The sequence below is a fragment of the Nicotiana attenuata genome, unplaced genomic scaffold (assembly GCF_001879085.1).
Source record: "Nicotiana attenuata strain UT unplaced genomic scaffold, NIATTr2, whole genome shotgun sequence".
Lineage (NCBI taxonomy): Eukaryota > Viridiplantae > Streptophyta > Magnoliopsida > Solanales > Solanaceae > Nicotiana > Nicotiana attenuata.
The window spans coordinates 114,726-140,061 of record NW_017673117.1 but is presented as its reverse complement, the minus strand read 5'-3'; the positions used below and the strand labels follow the sequence as shown (position 1 = coordinate 140,061).

The following is a 25,336-nucleotide window of genomic DNA, read 5'->3' as shown; positions in this document are numbered from 1 at the left end:
AGTGAGTTATGTGCCATGTGTGTGTAAGGTTTTGTGATATTCTGTGCATTGCATTTGATGCCTAGAACTTGCCCCGTGTGTTTGCAAAGCGAAATAGTAGTTTTATTCAGTCTAGGAAGTGATATATGCATTTCTTTGTTGAGCCAGATATGTATATTTTACCCGCCTAATTATTATGTATCGTAGTTAACCCCTTTGAGCCTGTAATCCTGTTTCTTTGGCAACCACATTACAAGCCTTACTCATTTGTTCGAATTAACCATCTATTTGAACCATTGTAACCTCTCATGAGCACGTGAATTATTATGAACTATGTAAAAGTTAAAGTGTGGGGTTGTTGGTTTGGCTTTTGAGTGGAACTAATGAAATAAGGAGAAAGGTGCACTGTTTTGAAAAAGTAAGAGCTACTTGAATTGGAAAAAAAAATAGTTGGATTCTTGTGAAAAAAAATTCCTTGATAAGTGGTGGCTCTTGATGTAAGTGTGCTTAAAGAAGAATGGGGTAATATACATTGATGTGAAGGTGGAGTTTTGGTTTGACATAAGTATGGGGTTTGAATGTTAAAGTATATGTATTAAAGTGCTTAGGGAGGTGTAGTCACTCTTATATCTAAATGAATCCTACCCGTCCCGTAGCCTACATTACAACCAAATAAATCCTAATTGATCCAACAGTGAATGAGCTCGATTAGTGGAGTAGTACACTACGAGCAAGCTTATGGTGCATCTTTTGTCGCATATGAATGTTATTTATGAGAGTGAGTGAATTCTTTCTATCTTGAGTTCCTAAGTGTTCTTAAATTTTATTGTGTGGAACTACTCTCTTTTGTTGTGTGAGGGCACTTGATTCATGAAGGAAAGGTAATGTTAGTCACCTCTATATTAGAGTAAGTGGGTGAGTTGTGAATAACGTGTGATACTTGTGAGTCAAATCTTGAGGTGAAGATGTTACGCTTTTGTGCTTAGTCTATTTTAAATACTCTTGGTATCATGAGTTAGGAGAATTGTTTAAAAAGGTCGTGTCTATAAAAAAAGTGGAGTTTGATTGTTCTAGGACGAGCAATGGTTTAAGTGTGGGGTGTTGATGATAGGCTATAATTGCATATTTTAGTCGCTTATTACACTCGAATTTACTGCACTTTAATTGAGTTTGTGCTTTAATCGCTAGTGTTTTGCACTAATTGTGTGTTTTATGCCTTGTAGGTGTGATTCCGAGCTATATAGATGTTATGGAATGAATTTAAGTGATTTGAAGCTTTGAAGTCTGAGTAAAAGCTCAAGGAATTAAGCCGGGATCGTGTTCGGAGGTCAAATTTGATAATTAAGTACGAACGAAGACTTGAGGAGGCATATTGCGCACTGTCTAGTAAAATAGACATAACTTTTTGCTCAGAACTCCATTTGGGCTCCACAATATATGGTTGGAAAGCTAACTCAAAGGGCTACAACTTTTATGTTTGCGTTTTTCCAAATTCCAAACGGAACAGGGTGAAGAACCGCGGTTTTGCCGCGACCGCGGCAGAACCGCGATAGAAGATGGTCGCGGACAACTGAAGAATCAGAGGGCATGTTTGGCCGCGGTTCCACCGCGACCGCAGCAAAACCGCGGCAGGAAGCGAAAATTTCAGAGACTAAAGTGCAAAACATGGGATTTTAAGTCCTAAACCCTATATTAAACAAAGGAGGCCGGCCAAGAACAAGAGGAGGACATATTTTGGACACAAATTAGACCTAAGGAGGCGGAGAGACACTACTTTAGGGTTAGACAACACCCTTGGAGGCAAGAACACATTGGGAGCAAGGCGGAGAATTCTTCTACGAGTTTTTCCTTCCTCTTCCTATTTTTCATTGTTGGTTATGACTTTTAGTATTGTAGTTTTACATACTATTATGAATAGCTAATTTGTTATCTAGAGTTTTGATAGAACCTTTTGTAGGATAAATTCTTGTTATGTTTTTATATAATTGAGCCATAGCTTTTCTCTATTTGTTCAACTACGTTTATATTCTGGTTAATTGAAGAGCTCTCAATTAGCTGTGCCTATTTGGTATGCATAACTCGGGAGAGAGTGCATATTTAGGTAATTGTTGAACAACACCACTCCCAAAGTATATGAGGGATCAATAACCGAGGGTTTAAAGGCGGGATTAGGGATAACGAAGCCTTGGGTGCGATCTGAAGTGAGCTGTATTAAAAGCCAGCTAGCGTAGCTCGGGAGAGTGCGTCTAGTAAATTGTCGTAATTACTCGGGAGAGATTTACGGCAATAAGAGTGCTCATGATCGGTAGAGAATACTTAGGCGAAATTATAGAAGACACAGCGGGAAGGATTCCGACAATAGGGGAAATCATAACTCTAGACCTCCTTAATCTTTTCTCGAACTCTCAGTATCGTTAGTTGTTAATTTACTATTTTAATTTGTTAGTTAAAGTAGTTAAACACAAGAATCTTAATATCTATAAGTTAGGAATTATTCAAACTTGTCTTCTTGGTGATAGTGAACAGCTGTAGCTAAACCTTAGTTCTCTGTGGGATTCGACTCCGGACTTGTAAACCGGATTATATTTGCAACGACCGCATTGTCCTTTTTATAAGGCATAGTTGGGCGTGATCAGAGCGTCATCGGTCTCCATCAGTTCTGCACCGCCTATTGCCGGAGATAGCTCTTCAGTCACCGGAGAGTTAACCGGAAGATCCGTCGGAAGAACGTTTTGGGAAGAACTACCTGCCATTGTTGATTCGTTAACGAGAAAGAAACAAAGTTTGAGGGACGAAGACGGAAGTTATGCCAATCGAAGAACAAAGATGAAGGTGAATTAGCAGGAAGAAAAGCTTCTTCAGAATCTCTCTCAGACAAACAATGAGAATATAAAAAATGAATGCCTCAGCCCTTATTTATAGGCAACGCAAGTGGCTTTCATGAACCCCAATAGCCACCATTAACTACATGACCAACCGCACACCGGTTCGATTCTACAGAAACGTGCGTCATTGTGACAAGCTCCATGAAGCAGCTTTTCAGTCGCCAACCGGCGTCTCGCCCTTGAAATGGTTGTAACGACCTATGAACGCTGAGGAGATGTTCCGCGCGCCCTCAAAATTTTGGACATCGCCAAACACGTATCGAGCGTGCCCTTACTCCCCTCGGCCGCACAACATACGATCCGTCCGCCATGGTCGACGGGTATGCTCCCAAACAAACGTAAGGATCAGAGCACAACAAAGCTCGACCTCACTCGAATTAAGTTAAAGGGTCAAGTGCCTTCGCCAAGGAGGAGAGTCCAACCTCGATCGAATGGCGACTTAATAACACAATAACAAAATACTGACACTCTACAAGGCTAAGGGCCATCGCCAAAGAGAATTCGGCCTCGACCGAAGCGATAGTCGACCTCCCTATCCGAGTTTCTCAAACTACAGTCGATGAAATCCACTCATCGAGCTCGGCCAAGGCACGACCTCAATAAGCGGAGGGACTAACTGTATGGGTCAGAATCCGACCCCACGATAATTAACGAAGGTGATCCCGTCTTAAGCTAATTCATGATTGATTAGTGGTATGACCACTCAGAATTAACGGTATCCAACCCTTATCTGATTCGATCAACAAGGCCACGGCCCGTCCGTCATTATGAAGGCGAAACCCCAATGTGGTCACGGCCACTTATTGCCAGCTCACGAAGCTCACGGCTATAAATACCAAGAGAGGAAGCCCTAGTAAGGGGGGGGGGGGGGGGTCTTCTTCCTGACTATTGAGGGGAGAGAGAGAAAGATATAACGAGACACATATTATGGGAAAGAAAAACATCATTGTAAGGGCTGAACCTCTTCATGGAGAGGCAGACCAAATCAACATTATCAATAAAGGCTTTTAATGTTTCTCCTCTTAACTCTGAGCATTTATTTTCGTTTCCTTCCTTTGGTCCAATGGATTATTATGGTTTGCTATGATTTTCCCGTGGTTTATTTATATTGTTTTATACTCATAAGGTATGTGATAACTTTTGAGCAAACAGTTTGACTGTATGTATCTTTTTTATTTTCAAGGGTTAAGGTAATAAGTATTTTGATTTATTTCACAGAATCTTGAGATAACTTTGAAATGATAAAATGTAAACTTTGGCACTTAAAATATATAGTTATAATTGTGTAAATAAAGAAAAACTAGATTTTTCGAAGAAAAATTAAGTGCTCTTAGAAACTAGAATAACGGAAATAATCGATAGAGTCGTTAAGATTTTGATAAAGCAACAACTAACTTCAAAATCAAGTGAACAATTGCAAAACTAATTAACGTAAGAGAGCAGCTCATATGTGCACAACATATAATTACGTTGCGCGTTATCTTGCTTAAAGTAAGGCGCAAAAGAAACCTTATATGAAAACTAAAACAAACGTACATCACATCATTCCAAAAAAATATGGACGTGGATTGGTCGTCATTTTCAATTACTAAAGTGTCATCCGAATTACACTGATTATTCAATAAGGGGTTATTTGTCTTATTTATTTATCTCAATGATGATCATTTGGGTGGTATTAAAGTGAGAATGGCGGGCCTGACGCATCAAATATTCTTTAGTTTTCTAGTATTTCTCTCTGCAAATGCTATAGTCAATTTGACACTTCCTTTGGCATTTCACCAAAATTGCTTTTTCTGCTGGAGTTCATTGGATTGATTAACAAGATCTTAAACCTTCAACCAGGTTTCCTCTGCTTACTCTTCAAATTTTCTTTGCTTTACTGGGTTTTAGAATATTTATGCAGTTCCTCTTTAAATTGTCTATCTGTATAGTAATAATGAGATAACGAGAAACCATTATAACTGGTTTTTCTAGATTTTAAGCATATGTCTCCTGCTTATTTACGAAATCTTTGCTGCTTCTATTTGCTTTCTAGGACCAACTTGTAGTACTCCACCTTATTTCTTTTAATCTTCCTTGTATTTTTTCGTTCAGTTCTTAACATGAAATATTTTGGGTTGGTTTGGTAAGAAGGAAAATAAGTGGTTTTCTTGCTTATTTTATGGTCGGTAGTACGCAGAAAATATTATCTCTAGAGTATTCATTTATAATATACTCAAATACTATGAGGGTGGGGGGTCAGGGTGGTGGTAGGAGTATGTGTTGGTGGCAGAGGCGGATCGAGAGTTTGAAGTTTATGGGTTCATACAGCGATATTATATTATAGTAACTGGATTTACAGTCAAATATTTATAAATATATAGTGTATTTCTTAATACATATACAAATACAAATTCTTGGCAAACACGTGAACCCATACATTACAAGCTAGATCCGCAACAATCAGCGTGGAATACCACTTATGGAACTTGTTTTCGCTACTCCCACCAAGAAAGTCATTTTCATGATGTTAAAGAGCTTGTTTTCCTAGAGAATTTGTTTTTCTCCACACTGAACACACCCTCTGGTTCTGTTTTTTTAATTCAGACTTGAATGCAACTAGGTTTTTGTAAGTTTTCTAGTTTGGAGTTCTCAGTTTTCACAATGTCAGGGGACTGAAAATTCCAAGAAAATCAAGTATTATGTGTTATAGTGGAACCACCTGTATGAATAACAGCTCCATACTCCTTGTACTTGGCTTTAATTTTATGGCAGAATAGATCGGGACCCCCTTGAACTTGACGACTTTTATTCAATGCACAACTGAATTTTTCATTGGACTAATTAAATGCTCAACAACAATTACCACACATCAATTCAAACTAGTTGAGGTCAGCTATATAAATCTCTCTATCCATTTCCCTCCATTTACCTGATTTCATACTCCAACATTCATTACTTGGGGTTCCTTAACAGATAGGAGTTCTCTACCATTCCTATTGATATACGCATCTCTAAACAGACCTAAAAGCCTCCTAGAAAACACTGACCCTAATGTAAGCCTACCATCATAAGTCATGACTAAGCATAATCCCAACTAGTTAGTATCATGTTCCTTTTAGGCTTCATTTTTAGACATCTTATATCCTTAGCCTGATATGCTAGATGTTTGCTTAGACTAATATCAACTGCTTCAAACTAGCACCAGAATAAGTTTTACTGCTCTATCATGAAGTATTGGATACATTCCCACTCTTCTAAACTTCAAGTTTCATGCTTAAGATTCTCTTCTGTTTTTCTTTTCCAGGTAGCAACATAATATGACAGAAAGCATGGATGAAGGTTTACTAGATAGGAGCAGTCCCAGAAAAGCAAGTTGGGAATCGCATGTTACTGCAAGTATTGTTTTGAGCTCCTCAGTTGCTGCCTGTGGTTACTTTGCCTATGGATTTGCTGTAAGTATTGGTATTTACAGGTTTCTTAATTCATTTTATTATGGGGATAATGAAGGCACAAGTCTTCATCTTTGGATAAGACTGAATTAAGCATCATTTTGTCCAGCATGTAGTTCTGAAATATATATCTGTTAGTCTTCCTACTGCGTTCTAGCACCACAGGAGTAATAAATGCATAGATTTGTTTCCTCGTTAGGCCAAGAGCCTTGGAGACATGCTCTATTACCGCTTATCTGTGCTTAAAAATCAGTTTCCTCTTGAGGGTATTTAACATTTAATGGTAGGAGACATGCAAATGTTCTTAAGCACTTTAACAAATTTCTGAAATGAGCATACTTGAGATTTCACTAGTGTAATGTCTAATGACCTAAGGAAGTCATGCTAAAGGGCTGCCACTGATTGCTTGCCGACTGTGTGTTCTTTGCAGGTTGGATATGCATCTCCTGCTCAATCAGGGATCATGGATGACCTGGGACTCTCTATAGCAGAGGTAAATTTTCTACCAAATTTTTCCTGTGTGTAAAAGTGGTAGGAAAGCTCTCACGCTGACCTGATCAGCTTTTCTCGTGCTGTTCTGAGATCTTGAAAAAAAGTTTTAGATCCAGTAATTCAACTGAAAACAGGGAAAACTTGAAGTGCTAGTAGACACTGAATCCATAATTAGTAACCTAGAGTTTTCAAAATAATTGCAGGTTTCTGCTTAATCTCACCGCCTGTTACATGTAATGTGAACATATTGAATCCATTTAGGGTTTAAAGAGGCTCACATTCTTCCTTTTTCTTTTGGATAAATTAAAGAGCTTCATATTCTAATTGGTAGTGATTCCGCATTGATGTCTACTTACATAAAATTTGCCATGACCACGAAATATACTGGCAGTGCATCAGAAATTGAGTTGTTCTCTTATAAATCAATCATGAGAATTGTTTGTTAGGAGTAAAAGCTTTTATTATTCCAAATGAAGAGGATAAGATATGTGGTTCACAAAATGTACTAATTATGTTCTTAATAGATTTATAGCTGAAATGGGGAAATAGTGAATGCAAGGGAAGGAACAAAACTTTCTTGGAGGAAGCTTACATGTCTTCGAGAGTTATGCTATGTTAGCTCTACTGTCAGTAGCAATATTAACATGATCTCTCTCTGAGTTACTCTGGTTGCTTTACCTAGATGTTCTTTTTTCATTTATGTGCATGTAAATTTTGTAAGTGAACTCATGTTTCTTTAACCAAGATATCCATTTAGCTACTAGCCTTTGTCAAAGGTTTTTTCTTCCACCATGAGCGCACTTAGAAATTTGGCGTCTGTAATGCAAGTCAAATGAAATGCATTTTTCATCAGGATAATTTTCTCCTCAAGAAGATCAGAATAAATTGGATAAACAAAATATTGAATATTTCTCTTTCCATAGTCTAATTTATTCCTTTCTGTGTTTTTGTGTAGTATTCAGTTTTTGCTTCAATCATGACATTTGGAGGAATGATTGGGGCTTTGATAAGTGGAAAGGTGGCTGATATTTTTGGCAGGAGAGTTGTATGTCTCATTTCCTTTACTAAGTTTATTGAACTACATATTAAAAGATTATTGAACCTGAATTAACTTTTTGAGTTTGTAATTGTTTGTAATTAATACAGACAATATGGCTTTTGGATCTATTTTTCATCTTGGGCTGGTGCTCAGTAATCTTTGGCAAGGTAATGTACTCTCTAATTCAATCTATCTATATCGGTTCCAGTCAGGCCATGTAACATGTGTTTAGCCCATAGCATATTGATCATCTGATTAAATCAGTCAAGTTGCAGCAGAAGCTATTGGAAAATATAATCAATGGCTGCAACATGTCTTCCGACTATAGCATGTCGATTATCTGATTAGCTCAGTCATGTTGCATTAGAATCTACTGGGACAATAACACTAGGAACTCATTCTACGATTACATGACATTGATTAAAGTGCTTGAAAAGGTGGTTGCACGTCTTCTTCATCACCTATAGACTAATATAGAACTTAAAGGCAGTGGCTGCCTCTTAAAGTATGTATTCACTAGGAAAAAAATTATATGTTTTCCTTAAAATTTTCCACATACATGGGTAAAGTCCAAGTTTGTGCACCCACTGCTTATATGTTGGATTCACCTTTGTCAACATCATCATTTACGAGTTCTATCTTTCTGCGACTCCCTCATAGCCTTTTCCTTGTTCTGTTCAACTTACATACTTGTGCCTGTCAAAAGAGAGCTTGGTGGCTTGATGCTGGACGGTTGCTGATGGGAGTTGGTTCAGGAATTCAGTTATACGTGGTAACTTTTTGAATATTTTCTGATAACGTTTTCCTTCCCTTAGATCAAAAAAGGTCTGATGCATAATATGACCTGAATTATATTGCAAACAGGCACCTATATACATGTCAGAGGTCACACTAAAAAATATCCGAGGGTGCCTTGTAGCAGCTGCTTCAGTAAATGAAAAGATTTGTTGATTTTGATTGGCGGGTACAACTCAATTTCTCTATATATAAGCATTGGTGTTTTGCAGTTTACGCTGACTCTTGGCTTTTCATTGGCGTATTACATTGGGAATAACATGAATATGACCTCGGATATTTTTTGGTGTGACCTCTGATGCATAATATGACCTGAATTATATTGCAAACAGGCACCTATATACATGTCAGAGGTCACACCAAAAAATATCCGAGGGTGCCTTGTAGCAGCTGCTTCAGTAAATGAAAAGATTTGTGGATTTTGATTGGCGGGTACAACTCAATTTCTCTATATATAAGCATTGGTGTTTTGCAGTTTGCGCTGACTCTTGGCTTTTCACTGGCGTATTACATTGGGAATAACATGAACTGGCGCACTTTAGCTCTAGTAGGTAATGGTGCAATGCATAGAACAGTTATGGAAAAAAAGAATTTCAAAAGGAAGATGCCTGATTATATAGAGGTTTCCATCTTAATTTCCTGAATTCGGTTGACCTTTCAGGTGCTAGCCCTTGCTTTATACAGTTGCTAGGTGTATTCTTCATACCAGAGTCTCCTAGGTGGTTGGTGAGTTAGTTATTTACAAAGAATTTGGTGGCATTAACTGATCTTTGTGCTCCAACCATTTCAAAAATAAATACACTATAAAGGGAAATAAAATCTGCAATCATTTTATCTCGAGTTTTGTGTTAATACGAATGTTATTGGATATATACGTACTTCTGCAAAGTGAAGCATTTATGTTTCCTCTTCGTTATGCTTATTGTTATTTTATATATTTTCTCAGGCGGAGCTGCTTTTATGTTTGATTTTAACCTGTCTAGCTCCTCTTGGTAAATGATATATAATGTTGTTATATTGACAGTCGAAAATTGGTTTGGATAAGGAGGTAGAAGCATCACTACAACGTCTGAGGGGGGGGGGGGGGGGGGGGAATGCAGATATCTCCACTGAAGCAGCTGAAATAAAAGTAACAGATTGCTCTAAAATGTCTCATCGAGCAGTTTTATTTACGTGTTTGTCAATTCCATATGTTTAATTCTAGTCCCAGAAGAGCAGCTATGACTAAGATCTCTCCTCTATTTTAACAGGACTATACTAAAACAGTTCAACAACACTCGGCATCCAAATTTATGGATATGTTCAGTAGAAAATATGCTCGTCCACTGATTGTAAGTTATATGCATAATCCCGAGTTGGTTTACTTTAGAGTTTAGATGATATGATACTTCTGTGGACATTCAATATCATAAGGTTGGAACAGGGTTAATGGCTCTCGTACAGTTTGGAGGGAACAGTGCGATATCTTCTTATGCCAGTTCAGTTTTTAGAGCGGCTGGTAAGAACAGTCAGAAATAAATGTTGTTTTGATTGGAGTAGAAAATTTCAGCCTTTTGTTTATAGGCATACATCTAAAAGTCAAGCTCATTTTACAAGGTTGTACGGCAAACTCAGCATCTAGAGTCATGGCTGTTCTCCAGGTTCTCAACTCTTGAAACTCCAGTTTAACAAAAGACTGTTAAAAAGGACACTCAAACAATCATTTTTCTTTTCAGCTTCCATTTGCTGCCATGAGCATTATCCTTACTGAAAAAGCTGGACGATGACTGCTTATGATGGTTAGATTGATGACCATGAGTTCATGTCTCTTTGCCCATAAAGTACAATATGAATAAGCCTCAACACTTTGTTCACAGATTACTTCTGCTGGGGCTTGCTTAGGATGCTTTCTTGCAGCATTGGGGTTTCTTTTAAAGGTAGTAATCTTGGTGATAAATCAAATACTTCAATTTGTTTGCCACACTTTTGTTGTTGTGATGCTCATTATATCGATGTTTCTGCTTTACCATGAACAGGATTATCATCAACCGGCAGAGCTAACCTCTTCAATGGTGTTCAGTGGCATAATGGTTTGTAAAAACATCCATTACTTCTTATTCATCTCCACATTTTTCGAGCACCTATTGCTAGCCAAAGTCCTCTATATTCTGTCATAACTTTGTTAATCATTCATTTATATCCAGCTCTTTTCTGTATTTTTCACAATGGGCATGGGTGGTACACACTGGATTATCATGTCAGAGGTACGTCATGAAACCAGTTGTAAGATGTCAAATTCAAAGACAATTTGTTATACAGATTTAATTAACAAACCAAAAGCCAATCTCTATTTCAGATACTTCCTATAAACATCAAGGGTTCTGCTGGAAGTTTCATTGCCTTGGTCAACTGTTTTACTTCTTGGATAGTTTCTTATGCTTTTAATTTCCTATTCCAATGGAATGCAGCAGGTGATGCCGCTCGCCATGTCTTCCTAAACCTTCCTTTTGTACTAATAATATTTTCTTCTAATTTCATCAACTGCCTCGGTTGTTTACTAAAGTGTAAAATTTCCAGGAGTATTCTTCTTGTTTGCATTCTTTTGTGGCTCAGTCGTTGTATTCGTTGCAATGCTGGTACCAGAGACTAAGGGACGGACACTTGAGGAAATCCAGGCATCGATGACATTACTAAAATGATTTGTTCTTCATTCATGAGTGCTTATTTTGAACTTCATCAGACTACTTTATCATTCAGAACTAAAACTGTATATAGAGATTGATGTTTGGTTATGTTCATATGTAAATCTTATCCAATATATCATAAACAACAATGTACTTATTTGTAAGTAAAGATCATAGTTTTGGAATTAGAAGTAGAACCACAGTTCAATGTCTGATGGGGCAGGCAACTGGTATAACATATGAACATTGCCTAGGCACTTAAGCAGTGAATTGAATCAGCTTTTGTTCATATTTAGTAAATAGTAAAGAGCTATAACCATAAGTTGAATGAATTGATACAAGTACTATCTTGAAAATAAATTACACACACAAAAGATTAAATCAATTAGTCAACAGAAAATTTTCATAATTACAATGATACAAGTGCTATCTCGAAAAAATTAAATTAAAATCAAACTTTTGAAACTCTAACGCTTGGAAAGAGACTCATAAACGATATGGGGCAAAAGAAGTCAACAAAAAAGTTAATAGGTGATGTAGAGATACAAGACTTCCAACTCTAACATGACCTTATTGTTTAACCTTTTCAAAGGGAACCTGCTAATATTATCGTACTTTTGTGCAAAGAAAGAAAAAAATCCGTCGAAAGAAGGATTAAATTTAACATCATATGACAGTTTAAGAGTATGCAAATCAACTTTTTTTTTTTTAATCGGGATTTGACTCCTTAAAAAAAGACTTTATTTTTAGATCGGAAAAGGCCTAAAAATGCCACTCAACTTACAGAAATGACCTATCGATGCCATCCGTTAAAGGCTCGCTATTTCCAGCCACTACCGTTACACATTTGGCCCATCTATGCCATTATTTGACTAACGGCTGATTTTTTTTTTAAAAATATTTATAATTAGTGAATAGACCCGCATTTACACGTGTCCTGTCATTATTGGTCCGACTTTAACCCTGCCCTACATAATTTTAACCTTGGTTAGGTGCATTTACCAAAACCCAACCCATTAAAACATACCCAAATTATTAACCCAAACCTTACCGTTAAAACATACCCAAATTGTTACACGTCCAGTGTGTCAGTCATACTTCAATAAAGTTCACATGCAAAGAAAATAAAATAGAAAATTGAGGGAATAAATAAGAATTACACATTTCGGCACTTAAAAATACAAGAATAACAAAACCCTAGAAAGACAATTATTTGGGGGACCGGAATAGAAAAGAACAAAAATATAAAAGGATGGAACTAGAGAATAAACAATGGGTTCAGAACTAGACAAAAACAAGTAACTCCGCATGCACAACAATCCCCACATGAACAGAATTTACACCCACCCTATTAAACCTCACCCACCAGATTAAATAAGTTTTTGGATCTACTAACCTTGATAATTACATCAATCTTCCAACAAAATCGATTTTTGAAGCCACCTTCGACAATAGCCTTGCTTACGTTCGATAACCTAGTAAGACTAAAGAGGGATTTTTGATAAAGGGGATTTCTTTGATGAAAGAGACGACCGGAGAGTGAAGGGGATTTGGTATGAAGGGTTAGGTTGGGTTAATATGATGGGTTTGTTTTTACCGGGTTGGGTTTGGGTAAATACACCTAACCAAGGTTAAAATTATGTAGGGCAGAGGTAAAGTCGGACCATAATGACATGATGCATGAAAATGTGGGTCTATTCACTAATTATAAATATTTAAAAAAAAAATTCAGCCGTTAGTCAAATAATGGCATAGATGTGCCAAATGTGTAACGGTAGTGGCATGGAAATAGCAAGCTTTTAACGGATGGCATCGATAGGCCATTTCTATAAGTTGAGTGGCATTTTAGGCGTAAAAATAGCACGGTCTAGCTAGTTTTCGGACTGGTCATTCAAAAATAGCCAGCATTTACCAAGTCAACTGTGTATACTGGAGATTCGAGCACTTGTGTATGAACTTCCAGCATATTATACTGGAGATTCAAGCACTTGTGTATGAACTTCCAGCATATTATACTGGACCAATATACTTTGCTGGAACTCCAGTATATTATGCTGGAGTTCTAGTGTACTTATGCTGGAACTCCATCATATTATGCTGGAGTTCCAGCATACTTATCCCGGAACTCCAGCATATTGAGTTCAAGTATACTTATACTGGAACTCCAGCATAATATACTGGCGTATTTTCCGGTTTTTGAACAGTGTTTTCGCTCAGATTTATCTTTACATCAAAAGTGGCTAAATTTCGATTACTTTTGAAACTGGGCTATTTTTGATCGACCACTTGTAAATCTGGCTATTTTTGAATTTCTCCCATTTTAGGCCTTTTCCGTTTTTAGATTGATGGAGAAAATACGATAGTGTTTACAACAACATATTTTAGCTTAATATGATTAAGTTTGATAAAAAATTAACGTGAGAAGGTTGGTGTTATCTCATTACATACATTATAGTACTCTTTTCGATCGTTAAAATAGGAGATGGTTAAAATATAAATCTGAGAAAGTTACATTGATTGAAAGTTCATCACAAAATCTGCTAAAATTGCACGGGGCGTCCTATTTGGTCCCCCCATTTAACCTATACCCATTTTTTTTTAAACTTTTAACTTGTACGCACTTTTTAAACAATTTCAGTCCCCTTTCTCCTCCTTCTCCAGTGATCTCCATATCTCTACGGAACTTAACATTAATGTAACAATATCTCTCCTTCTGTGGCTTCACTCAATTCCTCAGAAGCGATCTTACTATACATAATTAAATTAATTGTAACGTAAGAAAACCTTTTTGTGATTTTGACTTGCTATCAACTATTCTGCTGATTCATGCGACCATAAAACTTATTCATCTCATTGCTGAAGAGGATTCATGAAAATCTGGTCGTTTGTTGATTCAGGAGTCTACTATAGCATTTGTATCCTTAAACAATGATTATAGCAGTTAATAAATGATTTTTCTGCAGTACTGATCATGTATATATCCCTGCAGAAGGTATGGGTTCCTCCCCCAAAATAAGAAACTTCAGCAGTACATACTCAAGGGTTTTAAAAACTTCAGCTCTAGTCCCCAGTTACAAAAGTAAAAACTTTCGCCAGTTACAAACAAAAACTTCGCCAGTTACAAACAAAAACTTCGACAGTTATAAAAAAAAACTTCAGCTCTAGTGCTGAAGTTCGACAGTTACAAAAAAAACTTCGCCAGTTACAAAACAAAAATTTCAGCTCCTGAACTTCAGGTCCGGCTACTAGAATGCTGAAGTTTTGCGTGATTGCCTTTGCTACTTGAGTCCCGTATGCTGAAGTTATGCAAAAAAGCGGGTATGCTTGTAATTTTTTTTGCAAAGCAGACACAAGTTAAAACATGACAAAAAAGTGGTTATAGATACAAATGACCAACAAAATCTTCAATTTCGGAAATCTTCCAATTCATTTGTTCATCGAGAGCCAGTTACCCTCAGCGTGGTCCACCGTCTCTAGCATGGTTAAATGCTAACGACTCACTGGCGGGGTACTCTCAGACGAATTCTCCGACCAAATTTCCTATAAGGCCGGGTCCTTGTTTTATGATCTCCTATCGCGTTCCTCTTCAAACATATGACAGAAACAAAGTGAAAGAAGAGATATGCTGGGAATTTCATACGGAGAGCTATTTCTCTTGCTTGGCGCTACTGCTGCTCTTATTGGTACTCTTTCATTTTTTTTCCAGTTGGGTTTTATATGTGAGTCCAGAATATTATTCTGCGACTTACTCTCTTTTCCCATTTTTAGGTGTCCAAAATTGTATTTAGAGGTCAATTTGACCCATTTTTAGGGTGATATTTCAAGTAAATTTTGAAGATTAACAGTAGGTAATTTTAAAATAGGTTTAAAATGATCCATTGAGTAATTAAGTTTTGATTGCAAAAGATAATGCAAACTATCAAATATGCTTGTTATAGCTGCGTTAAGGAAATTAATGGCTTGTTCAATGTAATTGCTTCTGGGGGTTGTTGATTTGTGCATTTCTTAATCGGAAATATCTAGTTCACTATGTGTGTGTGTGTGCGTGCGCCCAGATGATATGGTTTTACCCTTTGAAAAAAATAATTTGTGTTTTTAGGACCTAAAGATTTGCCAATCATAGCAAGAACAGCTGGCAGATTTGCGGGATGTTCCATTGGTTATGTTCAATTGGCCCGTGGTCAATTTGAAAGTGTTATGCAGCAGTCTCAAGCTCGTCAGGTTTCTTTCTTACTGCCTAAATCTGCCCATTTTTTTTAAAAACTCCTAGTCTTATAATGCATTGGTATGACTAACTTCAAACTTCCATTTTTTTTAATATACTAAGTTCAAACTTCATAAAGTTCAATCCATGTTAAATGATAAGTAGGTGTTTAGTGTCCATGTAGCTGTTTTCCCTTTCTCTTTTAAAGCTGAGGTTTTGCATCATGACTAGGACTAATATAGACTTTGTTATTGCTCTTAAGCTGGTTGACTAAATTAGTAAATTATGCTTTGTATCGCATAATAGCTTATTGGGTTGAAATGAAATGTTACCACTTGTTATTTTATCCTTCATCTCGAGTTTTTTATCAGGTGCATAAGGAACTGCAAGATACCATTGCTCAACTGGAAGCCATACGTCATGAAATTCGAACAATCTCTTTTATGAATCCTGGTCCATTGACATCGAGGCTAGTAGACAGCATCAACACAACAGCTGCAAATAGCACTGGTATTTCTTAGTCTTTTACTTTACGCGGTTGATTTTAGGCTTTTTATATTAGTTTTTGATTTATTCTTCTTCTTTATGACTCTGAAAGAAATTTCTTCTTTGTGACACAGTTGAAAATGGACCTAAAAAATCTGATATCAAGAGCACCATAGTTGAAAAGGGACCTCAAATATCTGAGAAAGAGAACATTGTAGCAACTATCACACCTGAGGTTTTGTTGCTTCTCTCACTATTATTTTCATTATCTTTTCCTTCCTTTATTTATGTGGTTAATAATTATCAGGACTATAGTTCAAGGAAATCTTTGACCGATATGCACAGCCAAGCTGCTGCTTATGCTAGATTGGCTGAAACGACACCTTTGAAATCCATTTCTATAAATAAGGAATGTCTGAGTGAGCTGACTGATGAATCTGGCAGTATTATTGTGCTCCCTGTCTCAGCAGAGAGTGCAGGGTTGTTGCCAAAACGTAAAGGTAAAGAATCAATTCCAGGATTCTGATTGCCTCATGTCTCTTTTTCAGTAAGCCCATTGGTCCTATTATTCTGCATGCAGGATAGTTTTCTGCTGTTTGGTAATTACGTACTTACCATTCGACCTTGTAAAATTGTGTGCATAAAGGTTCAGGACAGGATCTCTGCAGAATCCTTTGTCAAGTCTTGTAACCTTGCTTTGCCCCCTTAAGGTGAGATTATATAAAGGTAGGATAACACTTGATGTTGCTAAAGTGAGGAAGTCTCAAAAGAAGGAGATTAGTAGGTGTGGTTCAAGCTAGCAGATTAAGTCTTTTTTTATTTAATTGGCCAACTCCGTTATTATCCTTATAAAAATATGGCCAACTCCATTATTAGGAGATCTAAATTAGGTCATTACCGAAAAGTTGAAGGTATTGTGATTAGAATTAGAATTAGCTGAAAGCACGTAGCATTCCTTTTTAATTGGCGTTCCTGCATCAAGAATCATGTTCTCTTTATATGATGGTGATAGGGTGGTAGGTGTCATTTATATGACAATTTGATCTTCTTCTTTTTTAGAATAATGGTGGTGTCTAGACCAGCTTCTCCATACCTCGAATATTGCACCTGCTATTTTCTGGCAGCATAGTTACCCGGTTACTCTACCCACCAAGGCTTAGAAGGATCGAAAGAAATCATCTCGCATTTTTTGCCTATGCTAATTATGACAATTTTATCCTGCAAACTTGATATTGGATTTCCTAGAAAGAAAAAGAATCAGGCTTGCAATTCCCTTCCCAAAACCCACTAGACCAAGAAGCACCTTATAGATCTAGACGGGCTCCATGAGAAAATAGGTTTAAATATTTACATGCTTCGTAGCGGCAAACCGAGGGGTGGATTTTTTTAGAGAATCAACTCCAATCTCCTATCTACGCCCTGTGCACGTACAACAGTTTGTTTTATGGTTTGTTGAGAAATATCTTCCTTTGTTGTGTTAATTGTTTTCTTTTTTCCCAAAAGATGAAGCAAAGGGGTCTGACATTGTGTTAGAAGCGATACTGGAGGCAGAAGTGGCAAATAACGCCAAAGAGTTTTTCTCACAGCCACAAAACCAATTAAAAAGTGACTGAAGAGGTAAGAAGTACTCCCTTTGCTCCGCTTATTGATTGCCTTTTATTCACGAATCACGAGCACATGCATATGGTTCAGTTTATTTGTTGGGCGATACATGGCGGGCGTCATAATTTAATGCTATCAAATTGTATGTGCATCCTCTTTGCAGTATGTGAAAAATGAACTCATAGTTATGATCTTTGATATGTATATGCTCTTATTCCAGGCACATCTAAAGAAGATTTGTGTATTGGAATGCAGAGATCAGCTTCATGCCAAGTGAGCATGTCAGCTGTGGATGAAAGATATCTGTGCAAGGACGGACGATTTAAGCCCAGTTCGAGTATCTCTACCTGTGGTTTTTGAGTCTTGTACCTAGTCTGTTTAGATATCCTGGGCATCTAAAGAACATAAGATCCGCGTTGCCACCGGGCTCAAAGTCATATTGTTTGACAGATGGTAGTCAATAACATAGTATAGAAATAAGAAATTTCCATGGAATTCGATTCTGGAGTTCTGCATATTTGTAATGATTTTTAAATTTTGTCTTAAAATACGGCAAGGCCGTAGTATAAAGTTCCAAATGTACTTCTTTGCAAATAATTGGAAGAATACTGTTGATATCGTTTAGCAGTGTCAGGGATGTTGAGCTTCATGACTAATGTAATTTACCAATTTTATGGCACGACTCCGAAGGGAAATGTAATTCATCATCAAAGGACCAAATTTTGGAAAACTTAGGTAAACGTTCAATTTCAAACCATTCTTTTTATTTCAATTTCAACCAAATATTGTTCATGTCTGCCAAACGATTAATGGATGATGCGATTGCTGTGTTTTTAAGAGTCACTCGTATTTGATGTTCATATTTATCACTCAATTATAGCCAAACCATGGCTGCTGTGGATAGGGAGGCTTCAGACCTACTTGTACGTGGAGAGGATACAAAAATGTCTGATCCACAGTAATTGATCATTGATTGATTGACCCGTTTATTCTTGCCATCATTTTCATTAGATGAAATGGTATCCTGGCCACTTAAACTTGTACCAGTTTGTAAATCCGATATCTGAACTCTTGGGTTTCCCATTTGAACATCTTTACTTGAGAAAATGGCTACTAATAAACACTTGTGATGGTGCGTGTTGTTCAATTGTTGCTGACATGGATTTAATTTAATATTTTGTATTGCCACATCATCCGTTCATTCACATTTTGTTGACACTTGTATGTTCAAGGTCCCACTTCTGTTTTTTTCTTCTTTTTATTTTTTATCAAATTAATTTTTTCTACACATATCCTTTCCACTCCCTCAGAACCAGCGGACAAAACCTTCCGGAACTGGGAATCAACTTGAAAACCTTTAGATTTTATCATCGACAACCGGTCAAATATCTCCGGCGATTGTCTTTTTTCTCTCCCACCCAATACCTTTCACTTTTATTGTTTATCATCTTCTCACCAATAAAATATGAACCATCTGCAAAACCTTTTACCACAAAAAATTATAAAGAAAAAATCACCAAAACTCAAAGACAAAAATCACCACCTCCAAGACTAAAGAGAAAAATTATGAAGGAGTGAACAACTTTTACCATGATTGAAATCAGACCCGATTTCTCCCAACAAATCAGCAAATAATTTCAGCAAATCAAAAAGCAGCAAACACTGTTTGCATTTCAATTTCTTTTGACCTATTCATACTACAAAATCAGACCTGATTTTTCCATATTCCTTGATCTGATGGGTTTGTTTTTATGATAATGGGTGTAGACTTTCCTCTAATACGGAGCTTTGAAATGTGATTGATAGTGAAAAATTGAAGAATAGGCAAATATGACGGTTTAATATGGAGTTTTGGAGTGTGATTTATCAAAAATTTTGTTATGGACTTAATTTGGACTAAGGGGAAAGAGAGGGAAAAGGAAGACAAATGGAGGGGGGGGGGGGGTATTATGGGGGGTGGCGACAATTAAGGGAGGGGGGGGGGGGGGTAGAAGGGGAACATGAGTGAAGAAAAGGAAGGGGTAGGGGTAAGGGTATGGGGAGGAATAAATAGAGCTGGACCTATTTTTATTTCTTTATTATTAAATTTTATCGTATTCACGCTGTTTACCTCGAAAATACGAGTAACAATTAAATTTGATTTGTGGTTTTAAAGATATGTGATTTAGTTCAATACCAATTAATAATCAAAAAATATGAAGTAGAAATGAAAGAGATAAGTGAATCAAACCAATGTTACTTAGCAGTAGTGACCTCGAGATGGTGACCTCGAGACGGGTTAAAAGCAATAAAGTAAGCAAAGCAAGAGCAGTAGAGCTAAAGGACAATGCTGATGAACAGTAGGCAAAAAGTAGAGAGTATATTCTTTTCTCAGTGATTAGATGATGTTACAAATGATTGGGGTCCCCTTTATATAATAGGGGAACCCTACATATGGAATATTTCTATTTACAATAGGAAATATTCCTGATACAGCTGTCTAACCTCCTAGTATGGAATCGTACAATCATATTCCAGGATTTGCGCCATGATCTTGGGGACGTGGCATGAATCTAGCCTGTTCTGTTACAAGTTCATAACGGTACTATTCCGGGGTCGAGCGTACTTGGCCCCGATATTCCTCGTACTCCTATCTCTCGAATATTGCGTTCTGTCTTCGAACTCTAATCTAGTCTACCGGGCTCGAACTCGACCTCGCCCGGGCTCGGGCCTAGGATGGACCCTTGAGCCTATAAATCGGAGGCATATGATTTTGACCATATACAGATAGTCCCCGCATTTCTTAGAGTAAGATGATAAGAAACGATTTGATCCTCGTTTTCTCGGAGTCTTTAGTGATGACGTCATTTTCGTGATGTAGGCGCTCGAAGTAACTGAAACGTCCCGTCGGTTCACTTCCCCAAAACATTGAATGTACACCAGTATTGGTCGGCCACTAGCGCCGCCGAACCGTCGTTGCTCTTCTATAAATATGAGGCTATTCCTTTGAGTAAAGAACTTTACTCTTTCATTGTATCTTTCCCTTCTTCATCTCTTTCTCTAATCATCCGTTTCACGGCCTTTTTAAGTACCGGAAAATGCCAGGCTTTTGTAAAAACACCACATTCCGACACAGCCTGTATCCTTTAGCTTAACATCATGGCTAAAACTTCCAAAACGGTCCCCAAAAAAGATAAAGCGTCAGCTTCTTCTACCTCTCAGCCGGCCAAACCAGTGGTGCTGCCAACTCTTGAAGAAATCACCCCCGGCCCTTGCGTAATTAAAAAATACTTCGGTATTGAAAATCCCCCCGATGTCCCGGGCGTGAGAATGAGTCTCGATATCTTAGTTTGATATCGGAGAAGAACCTAGAAGCAATGAAGAGGGACTGCGGCTGGGGCAACGAGGTCTTGGTTCAGATCCCGGGCCCCGAGGAAAGCATTACTACCCACGTGGAGGGGTTTTTAAGTGTTTACACTTACCCCTTCACACTGGGTCCCCTCGATCCGGTGGTGATCGAGTTCTGCAAAACATACGAAGTCACCCTCAGCCAGATTCAGCCCTCCTTTTGGCGCATCGTGATCATGTTGCGCTACTTTTCTGAAAAGGCCGAGGGATTGGAATTCACCCTTAACCACCTGATTTGATTTTCTCGATCCCATATGTTTCGAGGGCTTATCAAGCTGTAGCGTCGAACAACGAAAGCCTTCTTTGCCAGTAACGACGAAAGCAAAGATCGAGGATGGATGAGCCGGTTCGTCAGAGTAAGGACTTCGGATGTCATCCCCAGGGATAAAATGCCGTTCCCAAAGAGGTGGAACTTTAATCGTAAGTAGAGTTCTTCTTCTCAGTATTTATTCATCTTCAACTTTCATGTCTCTCAATGCCTTCGCCTTTTCTGTAGCTATTGCGTGGGCACCTCACGCGGTTCCCGACCTCGAGGATTGGGTCTGAAAATTAGCTTCCACCTCCTCCTACGATGAGCGCAAATGGCGTGAATTATCGAGGGGCAAGTGGGAGGCCAAACATCATGGTAAATTCTCTTCCCAAGTTTTTGATACTTCTAATATATTAGTGGTGTCGACTCATTTATATTTACTTGTGCAGGTATCGGAGATGTCTCCAAAATGAGGCCAGCCCAGCCTGGGGAAGGGACCAAGCCTTCAATTCCGAAACCGGGGAAGGACAACAAAAAGGAAGAGGGTTTCGAAGCCTAAAGACCCTCAAGACAAGAAAACCCCTGCTCGGAGGCTATGGAAGAGATTTGATCATGTGGACGCAGATTCGGCCCATGATTCCCCAGATGATGAAGAAAATGATGGTGAAGAGTCGGTGCCTTGAACCAGGAAATCAATCGAGGCTGCCAAGCCCTCCGAACTAGATACCTCATCCCATGGCGAGGGAACCCCAAAGAAGGATTTGGGCAAGGCCCCCGTGTCCCTGGAGATTGAGATCGTTCCTCCGCCTTCAACAGATATACTCGAAGGTGAGAGTGTGGAAACTCTCGAAGCCAATCAGAATGCCCCGAGTGAAGAGCTCGGGGCCATGACAACATGTCACTCCCTTTCTTTATCCTCTTATTCCGAGGAGGCAATCGAAGATGCTAACGCTTTGCGTATGCCCGATCCGAGCAAGGTCCTCGAGGAAGATCCCTTTCATGGTTGCTATGCTGGGATTGAAGATACCACCGACCTTAACGATGCTTCCACCATCTTCGAAGAGGCTCAGCGTCTCCTTTCTCAGGTAAATACTAACTTTCATTGCTGTAATTTTTCTTTCTTTCCTTTCCTTTGACTGACATATCTTCACTTCATGTATAGGCCATCGTCAAGTTTAAGGCCGAGCTGAGCCAATGTGAGGCCGAGCTTAGGAAGATTTTGGGCGAAGAGAAGGCCCTGAGACTCCTTTGTAACCAAAAGGAAGAAGAGCTTAGGGACCTCCGGTCTGAATTGGCCAAAGCTCAGAAAACAATGCCGAGCTAGATGAGCAGGTAACTGTGATATTAACAGGGTACGGTCTTCTTAGCCATACTTCAAGGCTAACACTTCGATATCTCAGCTGCAACAAAAGTTGGAGATGATTGGGCAGCTCCGGGGCGAGGTTGGTCAAGTTAAAGCTGAATGTCATAGGTGGAAGAAGAACATGGATCAGCTCGTTGCTGATAAGGAAGCTGTTACAGTCCAACTGACCTTGGTCGAAACTCAACTCTGAGGCATTAAAGCGAAGGGTCTGGCCCAGGCCAAGAAGATCGAGGAGTTAGAGGCAGAACTTGCTGGAGCCCGGGCTGAAGCTGCACAATCTAAGGCTGAGGTTGAGAAGACAAAGGTCACGGCTAATAAGACCATTGCCGTGTACTTAAGAGATGCCGCAGCTATTCAAGCGGAGCTGAGGGAGGCCTCCGACCGAGAAAAACGGAGCAATAAATTGGCCAAGTGGCAAGCCCGGAAGGAGACTCTCGAAGAAATCCACGCCCGAGGGTTCGACCTCACTGAGGAGATAGCCGAAGCAAAGGCACAGGAAACCGATGCAAGGTTTCTCATCTCTTCAGATGACGAAGATGCTGTGAGGGGCTCCGAGGACCGGGAAGGTGAGGAAGGTGTTCCCGAAGAGGAGGGGGCTCTCGAGAATATGACCTCCGAGGGTGCGGTTCCCGAGGAAGCTGCTTCCGAGGATGTAACCCCAAAATAGATTGGGTTCTCTTTTTCTTTTTTGTGTAAGGGCCCTTGTGGGCGTTGTAAATGCACTTTTTGTAAAACATCCTTTGTGAGTATAAAGAACCTTTGAGTTTCATTTATGTTCTCATTTGTGTAATATTTTGATGGTATAACTCGAGTACTGGTTTGCTCTCATAATAAACCCTTAGGTTTTTATTGATTAATACGATACCCCTTAGGGTTTTATTAATCTTCGAGCAAAGTTTGATTTGATATGAGCTTGAGACGTCGGGACTCTTGAGTCCAAGTTGAGTAAGAGCAAGGTCTTGTACTCTATATATTTTGGCCCTTAGGCTCTTTTAGATTGGCCCTTAGGCTCTTTTAGATCGGCCCTTAGGCTCTTTTAAATTGGGCCAATTAGGCCTCTAGGATGCTGTATGATTTTCCCCTCTTTTCAGCTAAAAGACTTAGTGAAAATTTCAATTATGCCTTAGCATTTGTTTTTGTACCCATTGGGTTTTTCGGGGGTTCGATGGATCGGAACCTTATCAATAGTTTGTTTGTGTAAACATAATCGAATACCTCTTGAGGTTTTTTCGAAGGCTGATGTTATCGAAGCCTTAAGATTATTCGAGGGCTGAATTTATCGAAGCCCCTTTTGCTTTTGTCTAGGGTAGCCTGATTTAACTGTTTGTTTCAAAGTGTTCAAATGCCTTTAATTTATGGTGGAAGTCGGACGTCTCCGAGCGCATTATTTCGGCCGTAGCCTTTATAATGACCGTAGTCTTTAGTATGGCCGTAGCCTTTTTTATGGCCATAGCCTTCGGGTGTGTCTCTTGGACTTGTTTCCCGATAACTTTTCGAACTTGTTCTAAAAGTTAGTCCCCAAGTGTATTGGCCTTGGCCTTTGTTTCGAGGGGATGCCTCTTTGAGGTCTTATGAGTCAGAGTTTTTGATGGCTCGAATATGTTGACTGCCGATAATAGTCCCGAGTGTCTCGGGGTTATATTCGTGCTTTGGCCCTTGAGCCATTTCCCGTAGGATTATAAGTGTAGAGCTCGTATAATAGTAGACTTCTTTGAGACACAAAGTGTTTTTGATATAAACATAATGCTTCTTCAAGTACTTTGTACATGTTTTGTCGTCGGGGCTCGACTATTCTATATGGACACGGTTCATCTGACCATTTGGCCCATTACAAAGTTTTCCTATCGAGGCCCTCTTAGGCGTGAAGTATTTTCCTTGAAAATATAACCTCCGAGGGTGATGCCCCCCTGTATTCGAGGTTGATTGAAAAGAAGCCTTGGATACTGTTGAGTTCTCCTTAGGTAGCACATAATTGTTGCCTCGTTAAAAACCTTGCCGGTAAAACCCATTTGGGACAAAATCCGATCTAAGGGAAAAAAATTGCAACGGATGCTTTAACCCTAAGGCCTTAGCGTAAAAAGGGTGTCTTCGAGATCGCGTGCCTTCAATAGCTTCGGTCGAAAATCTGTAACAAGTTAGTTTTAAACTCAAATGTACAAAAGGATAAAATCATACCTTAGCAGTAGTATCGTTTGAGTAATGATATGTTCCAATTGTTTGGCAGTTGTTCACTTTCCATTGTGCTAAGTTTGTAAGATCCTTTACCGACAACTCCAAGGACTCGGTACGGTCCTTACCAATTCGGGCCTAGTTTCCCTTCATTAGGGTCTCAAGTATTGAGGGTGACCTTTCGTAGAACTAAGTCCCCAATTCCAAAGTGTCGAAGGTTGGTCCTTCTATTGTAGTATCTTTCGATCCTTTGCTTCTGCGCGGCCATCCGAACAAGCGCTGCTTCTCGCTTTTCATCTAATAACCCGAGGCTAGCATTCATGGCCTCGTAATTTGACTCCTCCGATGCATGTCAAAACCTGGCACTGGTTTCTCTGACCTCGACGGGGATGAGGGCCTCCGAACCATATACTATAGAAAATGGGGTGGCCCCCGTGCTAGACTTCGAGGTTGTCCGATATGCCCAAAGGACCTCTGGTAAAACTTCTCTCCAGTTTCCCTTTGCATCGTCTAACATTTTCTTCAGGTTTTGAATGATTGTTTTGTTTGTTGACTCGGCCTGTCCATTTCCAGTCGGGTGGTACGGCGTCG

At 38.8% G+C, this 25,336-nt stretch overlaps 1 protein-coding gene and 1 pseudogene across 2 annotated transcripts; both read left to right on the top strand.

The window, feature by feature from the left end:
- Positions 1-4,540: 4,540 nt before the first annotated feature.
- LOC109215501 lies at positions 4,541-11,494 on the top strand (annotated as a pseudogene).
- Positions 11,495-14,698: 3,204 nt separating this feature from the next.
- On the top strand, positions 14,699-18,206 carry LOC109215500 (sec-independent protein translocase protein TatB-like). 2 transcript variants are annotated; one of them, XM_019379573.1, is made up of 7 exons: positions 14,699-14,967; positions 15,384-15,505; positions 15,860-15,998; positions 16,109-16,209; positions 16,282-16,474; positions 17,478-17,591; positions 17,832-18,206. In XM_019379573.1, the coding sequence occupies exons 1-6, from the start codon at positions 14,907-14,909 to the stop codon at positions 17,585-17,587; spliced, it is 726 nt and encodes a 241-aa protein (XP_019235118.1). In that variant the 5' UTR covers positions 14,699-14,906; the 3' UTR covers positions 17,588-17,591; positions 17,832-18,206. The 2 variants fall into 2 exon arrangements, with proteins under 2 accessions (XP_019235118.1, XP_019235117.1); XM_019379572.1 differs by having other exon boundaries at positions 17,797-18,206.
- The last annotated feature ends 7,130 nt before the right edge of the window (positions 18,207-25,336 follow it).